This window comes from Apiospora phragmitis (genome assembly GCF_038363925.1).
Source record: "Apiospora phragmitis strain CBS 135458 chromosome Unknown utg000007l:2111988.0-4706623.0:1.0-2598199.0, whole genome shotgun sequence".
Taxonomy (NCBI): Eukaryota; Fungi; Ascomycota; class Sordariomycetes; order Amphisphaeriales; family Apiosporaceae; genus Apiospora; species Apiospora phragmitis.
The window spans coordinates 430937-443378 of NW_027117406.1; the positions used below are offsets into that span (position 1 = coordinate 430937).

The window sequence follows — 12442 nt, forward strand, 5'->3', positions numbered from 1 at the left end:
TTAGCCGACTGGGACACGAGCGTCTCTAGTGCTGCCTCCTCCGGGGCCGTCGTCATCGTGACTCGATGTAGGGCCATGGGAAAGGGCATCCTGGGCATCGCTGACAGGTATGTAGGCATCATCATGAACGTCCTCTTCGTAATACTCGTCCTCGTCAAATTCCTCGCTCTGGGTCTCTTGACTAGGCTGGTTATCCATGTGAGGAGCCTGGTACCCAGATGGCGGAGCAGGCGCTCGTTCTTGTGTATTGTTGTTGTTCTTGGCCGGAAGCTTGTTGCTAACCTTCTTTCCCTTTCTTGACTTCATCTTGGCCTTCTCCAACAGCCTGCGTCGTTCCGCCTCTTCTTGACGTCGGCGGCGGTCCTTGATTTCGTACCGGCGGATCAGTGCTACGGGTGGTCGCCCGAAGATTCGCTCGTATTCACAGAACTCGCACACCCATACATCTTGGGGCGCAGGTGGGTGGTGGTAGTTCTGGTACTCGGTCTGCTGGCGGCGTTCTCTGGCGGCTTGCAGCAACGGGCTACCCGGTCGTCTTTTCGCTTTCTTCTGTGTAGCACTTACAACAGGCTTGCTTCCGTTGGTAGCCACGTTTCCACTGGCTGAAGTCCCTAGGTGTGGCTGGCTGGTCTCTGTAGCTCGAGCTGTGCCACCAGGGTAGGGATCTCGGTGATCGCCAGGTAGGGAAGTCTGAGGCGGAACAGCCATGTGAGGGCGTAAGGACTCTGATCCAGGCCAAGAAACAGAGCCAGGAACTGGAGAATCGAAAGTAAAGGTGAACTGCGCTGAGGTAGGTGTGGCTCTAGAAGAGGCTTGTTGTTGCAGAAGACTTATGTTCTCCTGGCCGTGGGGTGCTGAGAGCTTTTCGGCACTGGCGATGGCATTCGAGATAATCCCCGAGTTCTCGCCTGGTACAGAAGATAGAATGTTAGAATGTGCTGTTCAGTGTGCAAGTGGTGGCATTCTGGTCTTGGCTGTCAAGGGTCTCCTCTCCATGTGATGTGCAATAGTAAAGGTGGACATTGCAAACCGGCCGTGTAGTGGAGCTCAAAAGCCCGTAAAGGCGGGACAAACCGCCGGGGCCGCCATTTGCGTGCAGCACAACGAGGGGCAAAGAGCAAACCGAACGCCTTTGAGAATATGTGCACATAATAGACACAGAACAAGACTTGGCAATGAAGAGATAAGGAACGAAAAAGACTGCAACAGGTTCGAGGCATGGAGAAACGGTATGCACGTACCTGCAGGAGAGCCGGGATATTGGCTACCGGATCTCAGCTTGGGATTCTTGGGCAAGCCCACATTCGTGTCGGAAATGGTCCGCATAGGACTCCTGCCGTTTCGATGGCGACCATACCGGCCTCTACCAGGCCCCGAGATCCCTTGAGCACTGGCATTGCCTGGAATAGACTGGTAATACGCATGGGGAGTGGCCAGTGTAGGATCACCAGGGCCCTCGTCACCTGTAGTAGGAGGGGATGGCATACCCATGAGGCTGGGGTCGCTCAGGACGTGTGAGCCGTTGAGCATGTTTTCTCCGGCTATTGGGATCTTGCGCTTTTTCTTATTATTGGTGTTCTCGAACGAATCATAGCCGTCGGCCGAGGAGGCAGTTGAAGGCGGCGGTTGCGGGATCGTGTGCCGACCATGGCTTTGACGAGGCGGCGTGCGAAGTGCGTAACCTAAGGATGTACCGAGGGAATGTGAGATAATGGCTCTCCTTGCTTGATCTAGCAGTCTTTTCTCACCATGCTCGTTGCTGCTACCACCTCCTCCTCCTAGACCAGACCTTCGCAGACTTGACTCCTGTGCCAATTCGACTGTGTTCTCACGACCCACTACATTCGACGCTTCCCCTCTGCCCTCCCCCGCTTCCGCCCTCAAATTGTATGGATAGTCGAACAATGGGACGTTGTTTTGGGGCGATGGAGGGTAGTTGATCGTGTCAAGCTCCTCAGACGACAGTCGATCTCGCATTCGGCGTTTAGGCAGTGGTCGGATGGGCCGGTCAGGGTAAATCGACGATACCGATTCTGTGGACATCTTATTATCCGTGCTGTCTTCTGCTGCTGCTGCTCGATCCGCCCATGTGAATGTTAGCCAAAGGACTGGCGGGGCAATGACAAGTGCCATGCAGGTAACAGCGGCCTTGGAGGTCAGGAAAGAGAGGAAATCATTGTTGAGGGATCTAGGCTTGAAGGCCCAGTCCAGAAACATGGTGTGGGCAGGTAGGATGATAGGTGATCTGTTAAAGTCACGGAAAGGATAAAGTCCAGTAAATTGCCAAATTTGTGTTCAGGAATTGCCAACCGCGACCTGATGTGGGAGAAAGAAGTGGTGGTGGTGGTGGTGTAGTGAGGGTCGCTCACTGATGGAGCCTGTGTTAACTGCATGGGTTGCCTAGGGAAAACATACCCATCACATATCGAACCCAGCCTTTCCAGTCTCATAAGATAGTAGACAATCCAGTTGCCTTCCAAAGCAATCAGCAACCGTCGTTTCGAAGAGGAGCAAAGAAGCAAGAGCTCAGGTTGGTTGAAATATAAGGTACAGTACGTTATGGACAGCGACGAATATATCGGGTACTTTAGAAGATCTGGATAAGCCAATTGTGGGAATCTTAACAGGTTATCTTGCGAAAAGACTCGGCCTAAGTAATATCTCCTCTGCACGGGAAGGATAGAAAAGATAGATTAAACAATCTGTTCGGCAAGGGGAGAGCGAGTGCCCCGTGGAATGAAAGGAAGGCAAGATGAAGTCAGGGCAAGGAAGGTACCCTTCACTGCCCACATCAATCTGGCAATCTGGGCGACGTCTGCTGGTGGGTGGCACTGGCTCCCCTCCTCTAGACTATGTAGATTGCTAGTTTCTGGGAGAGAGAGAAACAAGAGGGCAAATAGGGGTAGCAATTGCAATTACATACAACAAAGGGTTTTTCCAATAAGAGTCAGTTGCTTTCCGAGTGGTTGTTTTGTTTTCAGGAGAGAAGGAGGGAGAGGTGAAGTCTAGGTCTGTCTGGATGAGCGAATGGATGACCAATACGTATGTAGCCACCACCTCCAGTGTATCGGGACGTCTCTGCAGATCGGGCACGGAGCAAGAGGGTTAAAGTTATCGGTAGGTTGCGACCGTTGAGTTTGCTCTATGATGTGCTTGTCTCCTGTGAGGCCATGCGCGTACAGAAGACTGGCTGATGAGTGAGCAAGGTTCTAGTCCAAGTCCAGATAACAACAATGCTTTGCAAGCGAATCGGCAAAACGAAATGGCTTCTCGTGGTTGTCCGTCCATGTGCGTCTGTCGCCTTCGCAGATTCATACATAGGCCCTTTTGTCGAGATTGCGATAATGGAAGTGTGTACTGCAAGTGGGCCCTCTCTAGGGGATGCACCCACGCCTTAGCCCAAGGTTAGAACCCCATGGCCTGGTACCTCGTCTGCTCTTTGGCCTTTCCCGCCTTCCGCCTCCTCCCTACCAATGCGGGTGGTTATTGGTGCAGGTAGAGGCAGGAAATCTATGGAAAATACTGTGCTTTCTTACTGGGTGGAGGCGGGGCTCGGCGGCACACATCTACATCAATGTATTCAAGGTCTTCTTCTCGAGGTCTTCCCTGTAGGTTAGTTTATCAAAACCATGGTCAAGTTGCTGGACGTGTTCTTACTCGAGAAACTGCCGAGTATATTCTCAAGAGCAAGTTATTAGGAGGAAAAGGAAGCATTGGGTAAATTTGGAGCAAACCACCAGATCTTGCTTGACTCTACCGTAGCACCCTGTCCTAAGCTCTCATGGTCGTCGCGATAATGATGCCTCGAAATGTATCAGTGAGTTCAACCCCCTCGATCATGACCAATGCAATAGATGGCGATAGTGAATACGGCTGCCCAAGTACCCAGTCCTAAGGGTAGATTGAGGCCAATACCATGCACGGATTTATGTTCGTCGCTTTTTCTGCCGCGCATACCCACGAAGGAAGCCCTCATATAGGGCAGGCGCTTGCTTACATAGCATATCATCAAGGAAACACCAAAGGGTTATGTTCGAAGAGGGAATAAAGCGACATTCGTTAAGTCTGTACATACTGCAATAAGATGAGCACACATATTTATTTCTAAGTGAAACAGGCAGTCTAGCCAAGGTGGGTTCCGAATTTACCAGCTGCACAATTACAATAGTAATACAGCAAGCAATTGATACCGGTATAGCTTACCCATAGGTGAGTTAGGAAAAGGAGAAGATGTTTTCTGATCTGCCTTCTACAATGCCGTTCCATGAGTCTGGTGTAGGAGGTATGTATATCTGCATACTTACACAATTACGCACTTCCACCGCCATTGATTTGGTCAATTGATACGACGCATGGATCGATGGCGGGGAGCTTCAATCAATACGACCAGCGCTTGACAGACACGAAAAAAAAAGTCCCAGACTCCAGCTATTATGTAAGGTGTCTCCCCTCCAAAAAGGTTTGGTACGTACTGGGGCCGGGAGTAGTGGTGGTCAAAGTGGGCGCTCGCGCGGATGCGGATGAGTTGCGATCAATTCCCGTTTCTCCAAAAAGTCAGACCAGTCAAGTTAAACCGTCGTCTCGCAGACAAGAAGCAGTAGAGTGTTTTTGCTTTCCCTCCCCCGCAAGCAACCAGCTTAATAGACCATACTACCCAGATCTTTTGCCTCGAAAAGAGAATCACAGTCATGTCAGGGATCAAGCTGTCTGCCTTGTTTTTGCCGTTCTTCCTGTTCTAATCCCGCCTCGACCAAGCGAGTTCGATCGAGTTCGCTTCCCGCGTCGGAGCGACGCTGGTCATTCTCCCTCTCCCACGAACACGAACCCTCATCGTCGTCGCACGCTGTTTACCTCTCGATACGCTCGAATCCCACCTGTTAAGACTCTCACGAACATCCAAACCTCTCAACCGCCCAATTTCCTTGCGTTCCCAGCTCGTTCGGGGCCAATTCGGCGAGCGATCCAAATCGACTTTGTGCCGTTCTGAAGCAAATGGCTGGCACGTCGCCCACTCGACGGTCTTCCCGGGCGCGAACAACCCAACCACAATCACAACACTCCTCCTCAGCTTCCAGCGCATCTGGGCGTGCTGAGCGCACAACTAGAGCTTTTACAAAGAACGGATCACCCCAGAAATCCACGGGCAGTGGCTCACTCTCGTCCGAACCGCCTGAGGACTCGACCGCGACCACGGCCAGTACAGACGACATAGCCCCCCTTCTTCGCCGACGTAGCACACGTGTCAAAGACGAGGATCGCGAGAAGCAGCCCAAGAGCGAGCATATCGACATGGCCAATATAAGCGATGACAATGAAATACAGGAGGACGACGAGGCCGTTCGTTGCGTCTGCGGCTTCGAAGACTACCCCGGCCCACCACCCCTCGACGAAGACACCAAGAGCCATGCCCTCAAAGACTCGATTGATCTCGAGCCCATCTTCTCTATTGACATCACTGAAGACCTGGGCGGCTTTTTTGTCCAATGCGACACGTGCAAGGTCTGGGAGCATGGTCTCTGTGTCGGCATCGTCACGGAGGAATCCTCCCCCGACAACTATTACTGCGAACAATGCAGGAGAGACCTGCACAAAATATACACTGCAAGCAACGGGTAAGCATACTTCACTTAGTTCTTATTTCAGAAGCCACGGCTTTGCAATGGCTTCGTCGGCTTCATTGGCTGCACTTTATTGCTCAGCCGTGGCGGAGCAACAGTGAGATTGAAGAGGATCGAGTGTCGGCGCGCCCGTCGACCGCCCACCACACCCATCTCTCCCCTCCGCTCCAATGCCAACTGGGGGCCCTGTCTTTGTGTGTTGCCTGTTTGAACATGCAACCTTAACACCCCGAGTACTCCAACCCACGACACCATGCTTTTTTAATGATGTTTTGTCTTTCCCTCCTAGTACTGCGCAATGCTAACATCATGGCGCCCCGCAGTCAAAAATACTCCATATACCTTCCCATCCACCGACCTTCACGCAGTACCTCTCGAGCCGCATCGGCTGCCACACATGGCACGCGTTCACCCAAGGGCAGCGAGCGCAAAAGTTCGCGCGCTTCCGCATCGGCTGCGGCGGCGGCGGCTCATCATAAACGGCGCTCGACTATGAACAGCCGTGATGCTGCGTATGATGAAGAAGAACAGTTGCGACGAGCCATCGAAGCCAGCAAGGAGGATGCGATCCCCGAAGAATTAGAAGGTGCCGGCCGCCGGCCAAAGAGAGGCCGAGACGACGAAGAGTGCGTAATCGTAACTCCTTCCCCGAACTTAAGTAGCTAACCCGTTGCGGTAGGCCAAGCGAAAGCATAATCAAGAGGCAAAGGACCAACTCCAAGTCGCCGTCCCCTTCCGCAGACCAGGCGCCTATGGAGAGCCGCGAAGAATCAGAAGACGAGTCTAGCACAAGGAACGGGGTGTTAAAGAAATCATCGCGAAATAATGTCCGCAGCCAGCGCGAAAAGACGGAAAGGGATGAGCGCCGCGAAGAGCAGGAGCGCAAGCGGGTGGAAGCTGCTAATAAGCGCAAAGGCCGCGCTGAGCGCCGACGAGCCGACGGTATGACTGCCGCAACTACCACCGCTGTTGCCAAGTTACACAATACTGATATGGATGTGAATTTAGACTCGGACCCCTCGGACGAGATGCCTTCCTCGACCCGGGCCGCAGTGAGCCGGACAACTGAATCTGTGCAACCCCCGGATCCTCCCGTTTCATCGCAACCAGCTCCGGATACCCCGCCCGCCAACCCTCCTCCATCAGCTTCCCATAAGAGGAAAGCAGCGCCTCAACAGAGGAAAAAGGGAAGAAACCAATACACGAAGGATCGTGATGCCCACGAACATGAAGACTCGCCGGCCCGGTCCATGTCCCGCGATATAGCACGGAACCAGGACGACCATCACGTGGCCCATACTAAGCCTTCCGTGCATGAATCACATAACAGGCATTCCAACAGTAAAGCAAAAGGCGGTATGAGCTCAAAAATTACCATGAGTGATTTGAAACGGCGTGCGAACAACATATTGGAGTTTATCAGCAGGACTAGGGTCGAATTAGCCAATGAGCCATTGTCCGAGAAGAATAGCTCCCATCAAGCGGCTACGGATGACGGGTCTGCAACCGATATGCCATCTATACAGGTTAATGGCACCCAGTCTTCCGATGAAAAAGACTGCCGAGATATAACAGTTACCAAACCTCCCGCATTGACAGGGCCAACAAAGGACTTCAAAGACATGAGTTGCGTGGAGATGATGGATTCATTAACGAGAGACTTGGTCAAATGGCAGAAGGAATTCGCCTCATGACCAGGCATGTTCGGCATGTTTAGCCTATGGGGGTAGTTCCTTGCGTTTCTCATTGGCGTTCTGCATAGGTCTTGGTACCATGCCAGATCTTGATGTCGCGTGCATTTACAAGGCGTTGTTAAGTCGGGCCGCTGGGGATGGGGGGCCACCATGTTCGAATAGGTCAGGCAAAGGGGTCATATAACGGTGTCCATGGAGTTTTCCCTTTTCTTTTGTCTTTTTTATCAAGCGTACAATACCACAGGTGTTCTGATTAAGGTACCCAAATTCGGATTTCAGGAGGATAGTTTTTTTTTCTTTTGGGAAAGGGCGGCGCAGCGTTCGAGTAACAGAGCAAGTCGAATGGCAAAAGAGGAAGAACCATTTGGTCAGGAGCTCAGTGTTGCATATAAGATGAGGCTGGGAGTTGTTTGTAAATAATCTTTTTATGTTTGTATCTATTACAGCTAGTCCCTTAATGCAACACCAGACGCGCTTTCGAGTAAACCTATCAGGTTCTCTTTTCCTATCGCAAATCTGGTCCAGTCGTAGTCAAGATGAGTTCTACCTCCGCATAGCCTGCCACCAGGTCCCGATGACCTCATCACGGCCATGATGGGAATTTGGTGGTGGGCCGGAGAGCGGTCCGCCTTGTCAACTCGGGCCACGCCATTGTACAGCCCCTGGCTGGCTGAATGGCGCCCTCCTCCAAGTGCGTGCATACGTACTCCCGCGCTCGTCCTTCATGGGTGACAAGGATCCCGGAACCTAGAACTATTTGTGGCTGAGGCCGACGTGAGTGAGCCGGCGAGTGGCTTCCGACGTTGTCCACCATGCGGCTGTCCCGGGCCGAGAGCGTCTTACACAGGATGCCGCAATTGGTATCATTTCTATTTTTACTTCTAAGGTTATAAGATGAGTGAGGTGAAACACTTGAGCATGTCCTTTTAGACCAATCCCTCTGTCCAAGCGACTGTTCATTGGTATCCAGATCTGGATGTTTGCCTAACAGGCGTCATAGTTGCCTTAAGGTACTTGAGTCGTCATCTTCAGAACCTTTCAAACCACTGCTACTTTATCAGTCGAAGATTTTCTCTCCGATTTGCCCCCGTTGCTGCTATCTGACACGTCAACTCCAGGATGAGCCCGCAGGTTTTGATGGAGCATATGGTGTTCGATATTGATTTTAGGTCCCTTGAACCACTTGTGTGCATCCACGAAAAACCATACGACGATAATTAGCATGGGGGCGCCCTGGTGAAGATATAGAATCAGCAAATCACCCCAAAGTCAGGCAGCTTATGGCATCAGCTTACATAGACTAGGGCCGTCCAATTCATCATGTCGAGCGTGAGGTCGTCTCCCGTCACCGTCGGGAAACAGAGGATCGGCATCATCACCAGCACGAAAGTCCAAGAGATGACGCCGCACGGTAGGCTGAATCTGCCCAGGTGCCACGGCCCGCGCCGGAAGTTGTTCCGGATGAAAACGGTTTTGATGAAGATGGGCGTCGTGATGGCGACGTAGGAGGCGATGGCCCCGATGGAGAAGATGGCGCTGATGGCGACGCCGCCAAAGATCAGGAAGTTCAGCAGGAGGCCCAGGATCGTGTTGAACCAGACCGCGTTGACGGGCGTCCGCGTGTGGCGGTTGACCCTCTTCAGCACGGGGCTCAGCACCCCGAAGCAATCGTCGCGCGCGTAGGCGAAACATACGCGGCTTGCGGCGACCATGCAGCCGGATCCCATCATAAACGCACAGACGATCGTGAGGCCCAGGACGGCGAGGGCCATCCGTTCTGGTAGTATTTGCATCAGATAAGCCGCCCAGGGTTGGCCCTGTGAAAGAAGTGGTCAGAAACCTGAGAGTATACGGCCATGTACTCGAATTGCCCGCTTACCACATCAGAGTTCATTGCTGCTTCCACGTCTTGGATGGTATACGCAATGACGAGGTTGAGGAAGAAACCCAACACGGACCCGGAGACCGCGGTCATGATGATAGAGCGCGGTGTCGCGATAGCCGAATTGGAACACTCTTCCGCCAGGTGGAAGGATGCGTCTTTGGGGTGATAGTTGTTAGTAGGCCGCGAGCAGGCGAGACGGGGAACTTCGGGATATACTCACCATATCCAGACATGGTCCAGATAATGGCCAAGAAGCTCATCAGAACGGCAATGCCATCCGGGAATTCGGTGAAGTTTTGTATACCCCAAGCAAACTCGTTTGAACGAAACTTGGGGTCCGCTATGCATGCTGCCGGTATGATAATGATGGTGATCACGAGGCATGTTATGTTGATAACTGTACCAACGGAATTAAAATTGGCGATCCATTTCGTTGGCATGCTGCCAACCGTGGCGTGGATGATCATAATCAAAGCCGTGAGCAAGAAAGTCTGCCAGTTTGTTGGAACGTAGCCCGGGTTGGTGATCGAAGCCGCCGCTAGAATCATGGAAGCTGGCCAAGGGAATTAGACGGCCTTCTATAGGCCGAGCCCTGGGAGGGACGAAGAAGAAGACGCACCACAGCCGTAGTCGACACTGGGGGCCCCAGTCACTTGAACGAACCAGTTGCTCCAGCCTGTAATCCAAGCTGCAAATGGGCCGTACTTAGGACCAGCTAGAACAGCAGCGGCATAGTACAGACCTCCTGAGGTCGGCATGGAGGAGGCTAACTCTGCCATGGATGATGCTACCTGCGTACGATATCAGACTTTAAGACCTAGTGAGTACTTAGGGGGAGTGACTATTAAGGGTTTACACATAGGATGAACACGACGGATAGCAACCATCCCCAAGTATTTGCAGCTGGTCCAGCTTCATTTCCAGCAAGAGTCAGTAAGGATTCAGTTGCTGGAGTGCACGAGTACTCATGACTAAATGAGAATGTGTGTTGCCATACCATAACCCAAGCCATAGGACATGGTAGTTCCTATACTAGGTAACAACCCCATAACCGCAAAACTGACAGCAAACGTGGTCCATGCCGAGAATTCGCGCTTGAACTCCTGCTTATACCCAAGAGCGGCCAGCGCGGCCTCGTCTCGGTCATCCTCGGCCAGATGGTCCGGGACATCGCCATTGCTGAGCACGGTGGTCACCGGCGGTGGATCTGAATTTTGGATCACAGCCATAGTAGCTGAGCGAACGGAATCTGACAGCAAAGTTGACGATTTGTTGAGTTAAAGGAAAAGCATGGGCTGGTAGATGAAGCAATCTTGGCCTTGTCAGTAACATGAGTGAAGTCTAAGAGAGTAAGAAAAGTGTTTCAATTGCCAGGGCAGATGCGGAGTGCGTATGTCTTCGTCCCGGAAGGGTTATCTTAACTGCTTAAGATACCCCGCATACGACAGCTGCGTGTGCTGCATGTTACATGCTGCTGCATATGGGGGGAGGGGGACGGCCCATACTTGGCGAGGCGGGCTTACCACTTGCAGATGCCTCGATGAAATGGCCATGCCGGCTGCGCTGGGGTCTTGGACTTTATCACGTACCTCTAATGGGCGAGCCACCAATCAACCTCACGAGTGAGTTTGGTCACACGAGATTGGGGTGTATATTGCCACTCATTCGGTACCGAGCCTACTCGTCGCTTATCAGGATCTACATGTAAGTAGGAACCCTCCGCTGCTCCGTTATAGTAATGCCCGAATAACAAGAGGCTGCGATTGCATGAGGTTTCCCCTTAAGATAACGCCTCAGCCTATCTCTATTGAACACTCTGAGGCCGTTCGGGTTGTAGGTCTCAGCCTAGTAGCGTCCTTATCTAGGACGGACCTGTCTTGCCTAATCTTCGAGGAAGCACGACCATGAGCGGGCCGTAGCAAGCTCAATGGCAGGCAACTCTGTTCGGCATATGTAGAGTTCATGGCAAAGGCTTCTCGAAGATGGTAGTGTTGTTGACTTGCGATGTTTCCAACGTTGGCTGTGTTAACACTACCTATCACTATATACCTGCTTTCATCACCCAGGAGTATATCTCGAGGGTCTCAAAACATCACTTTTCGCCCATGATGGCCGCATTTTGGACACCAAGGACGGTCTTCATTCGAGATTTCAACGTCATTGCCAGTGATAGCCCTGCATCCTTATCTCTGTTACCCATGTCCGAAGAAGTCGCGCCAAGCATCCACCATACGCCATATCCCCAAGATCTTGAGGGGAGGACCAGGAACAAGCCAGGGTCTTTATCTCAGCTACCCCACATCCCGAGATATCAAACCGGGGTGATGCCGATGGGGCCGCAGCATAAGGTATGTACATATTTCACATGCATACAGAGCCCCAATGCCTCCGGCATTTCTAGACATATCATACTGTCAGGGCCAACTAGACCTGACCGGACAGAGATTTCGATCTTCCAACGCGATAATTTTGTGTCTCTGAAGCAGCTGTTTATGTTTGCAAATGCTCGTACCTGCTTTTTGCAAACTCCGAGCACGGTCGCGAGTTGTTCAAGAAACCTTGCTCATTCACGCGCCCCTTCAGCTCGAATCACCAACGCTTCCACTCCCGAAACAGTGTCGAAACCACTGGTCGTCCTGCTCTTATCCAATGCTTGACAATATAGCGATAGTATCGTTGGGCCAATGGTCTACTTGTGACCGGAGTCTCAGACAGGATTATAGGCCTTGAGACACTTTGCTAGGAGAAAATTTCAAGAGTTTGTGTACTCGCCTTCCTATTTTAAGACGCAACTGTGCTTTGCGTTGGTTCACCCCAAGTTGTTGCCCTGACGCTTTAAAATATATCACCTACCCTTCCTTCGATACACTGACTGTACCAATGCATGTAATCACCAGGATCTTACCTCTACTCGCCTAGAATCAGAGCTCTTAATGTGGTCTTTCAAGAACACACGTTTTAGTATATTCGTCTTTTGCTTCTTTGGCTAAGGAAGTTAACCCTCCGAGGTGAGATATGGTGACGTGGAAATCCGAGGCACACCGAGGCACAATATGTACGTTGGAGACGTTGATCTCACGCACCAGTGATTGGCTAAAAGCTATAGATGCCTGATCGTGTGATGCTCTTAGCTGGAGCTCTGGATCTGATAAGTTCACCGACTATCGTATAGTATAGACGGCTTCTATTGTTGCTGTCGATCTCTTGGAAAAGGGAGTACAAACAGGTACTTGATCTAGGTATAC

General features: G+C 51.8%; 3 protein-coding genes across 3 annotated transcripts; 1 reads left to right on the forward strand and 2 right to left on the reverse strand.

Annotated features, from left to right (window-relative positions):
* Nucleotides 1-2217, reverse strand: PG994_007740 (uncharacterized protein; the record flags this gene model as incomplete). The annotated part of the gene is made up of 3 exons (XM_066859149.1): nt 1-938; nt 1242-1682; nt 1749-2217. 3 exons carry the CDS (start codon nt 2215-2217, stop codon nt 1-3), a joined length of 1848 nt encoding a protein of 615 aa, XP_066714636.1.
* A 2775-nt stretch (nt 2218-4992) lies between these two features.
* On the forward strand, nt 4993-7312 carry PG994_007741 (Histone deacetylase complex subunit CTI6; the record flags this gene model as incomplete). The annotated part of the gene is made up of 4 exons (XM_066859150.1): nt 4993-5612; nt 5700-5812; nt 5908-6244; nt 6298-7312. 4 exons carry the CDS (start codon nt 4993-4995, stop codon nt 7310-7312), a joined length of 2085 nt encoding a protein of 694 aa, XP_066714637.1.
* Nucleotides 7313-8350: 1038 nt separating this feature from the next.
* PG994_007742 (uncharacterized protein) lies at nt 8351-10426 on the reverse strand (the record flags this gene model as incomplete). The annotated part of the gene is made up of 7 exons (XM_066859151.1): nt 8351-8545; nt 8608-9129; nt 9192-9352; nt 9418-9750; nt 9817-9988; nt 10054-10145; nt 10195-10426. 7 exons carry the CDS (start codon nt 10424-10426, stop codon nt 8351-8353), a joined length of 1707 nt encoding a protein of 568 aa, XP_066714638.1.
* Nucleotides 10427-12442: the final 2016 nt, after the last annotated feature.